Source organism: Dinoponera quadriceps, unplaced genomic scaffold (assembly GCF_001313825.1).
Source record: "Dinoponera quadriceps isolate SergipeBrazil2010 unplaced genomic scaffold, ASM131382v1 scaffold163, whole genome shotgun sequence".
Lineage (NCBI taxonomy): Eukaryota > Metazoa > Arthropoda > Insecta > Hymenoptera > Formicidae > Dinoponera > Dinoponera quadriceps.
The window spans coordinates 1,203,212-1,203,567 of record NW_014554384.1 but is presented as its reverse complement, the minus strand read 5'-3'; the positions used below and the strand labels follow the sequence as shown (position 1 = coordinate 1,203,567).

Genomic DNA, 356 nt, shown 5'->3' with positions numbered 1-356 from the left:
CGACGCTCTTCTGATCTCATGTATTGTATTTTGTTAACATTACTATTTATTATGAAAATTCCCCATTATCCTGTTCAAGATCCATTCATAATATAATAAAAATCTTATTCCAAGTTAGATTTGTTATCGTTTTGTTGCTCCATCAACATCAAGTGCTAAAAGAAGAGAATATAAGTTTATATAGAGAATATGTGAATAGAATCAATTGTAAAGAAATTACAAAAAAATAAAAATCTATTATGAGAAAAGCACTTATGGAAATTGTTCATATTAAATATGTTAAGATAAATATACTAAATGATTAAATAAATTCCAACAAGTTCAATATATCATAAACCAAATATTTGTTAGTATCA

At 23.9% G+C, this 356-nt stretch overlaps 1 protein-coding gene across 1 annotated transcript in view; it reads right to left on the bottom strand.

The window, feature by feature from the left end:
* Nucleotides 1-20: 20 nt before the first annotated feature.
* The window catches only part of LOC106747888 (transcription initiation factor IIA subunit 2), a 1,202-nt gene continuing 866 nt past the window's right edge, over nt 21-356 (bottom strand). The window contains exon 4 of the mRNA XM_014625890.1: nt 21-155. Coding sequence (XP_014481376.1) covers nt 124-155 — 32 coding nt within the window. The 3' untranslated portion in view covers nt 21-123. The remainder of the gene's footprint in view (nt 156-356) is intronic.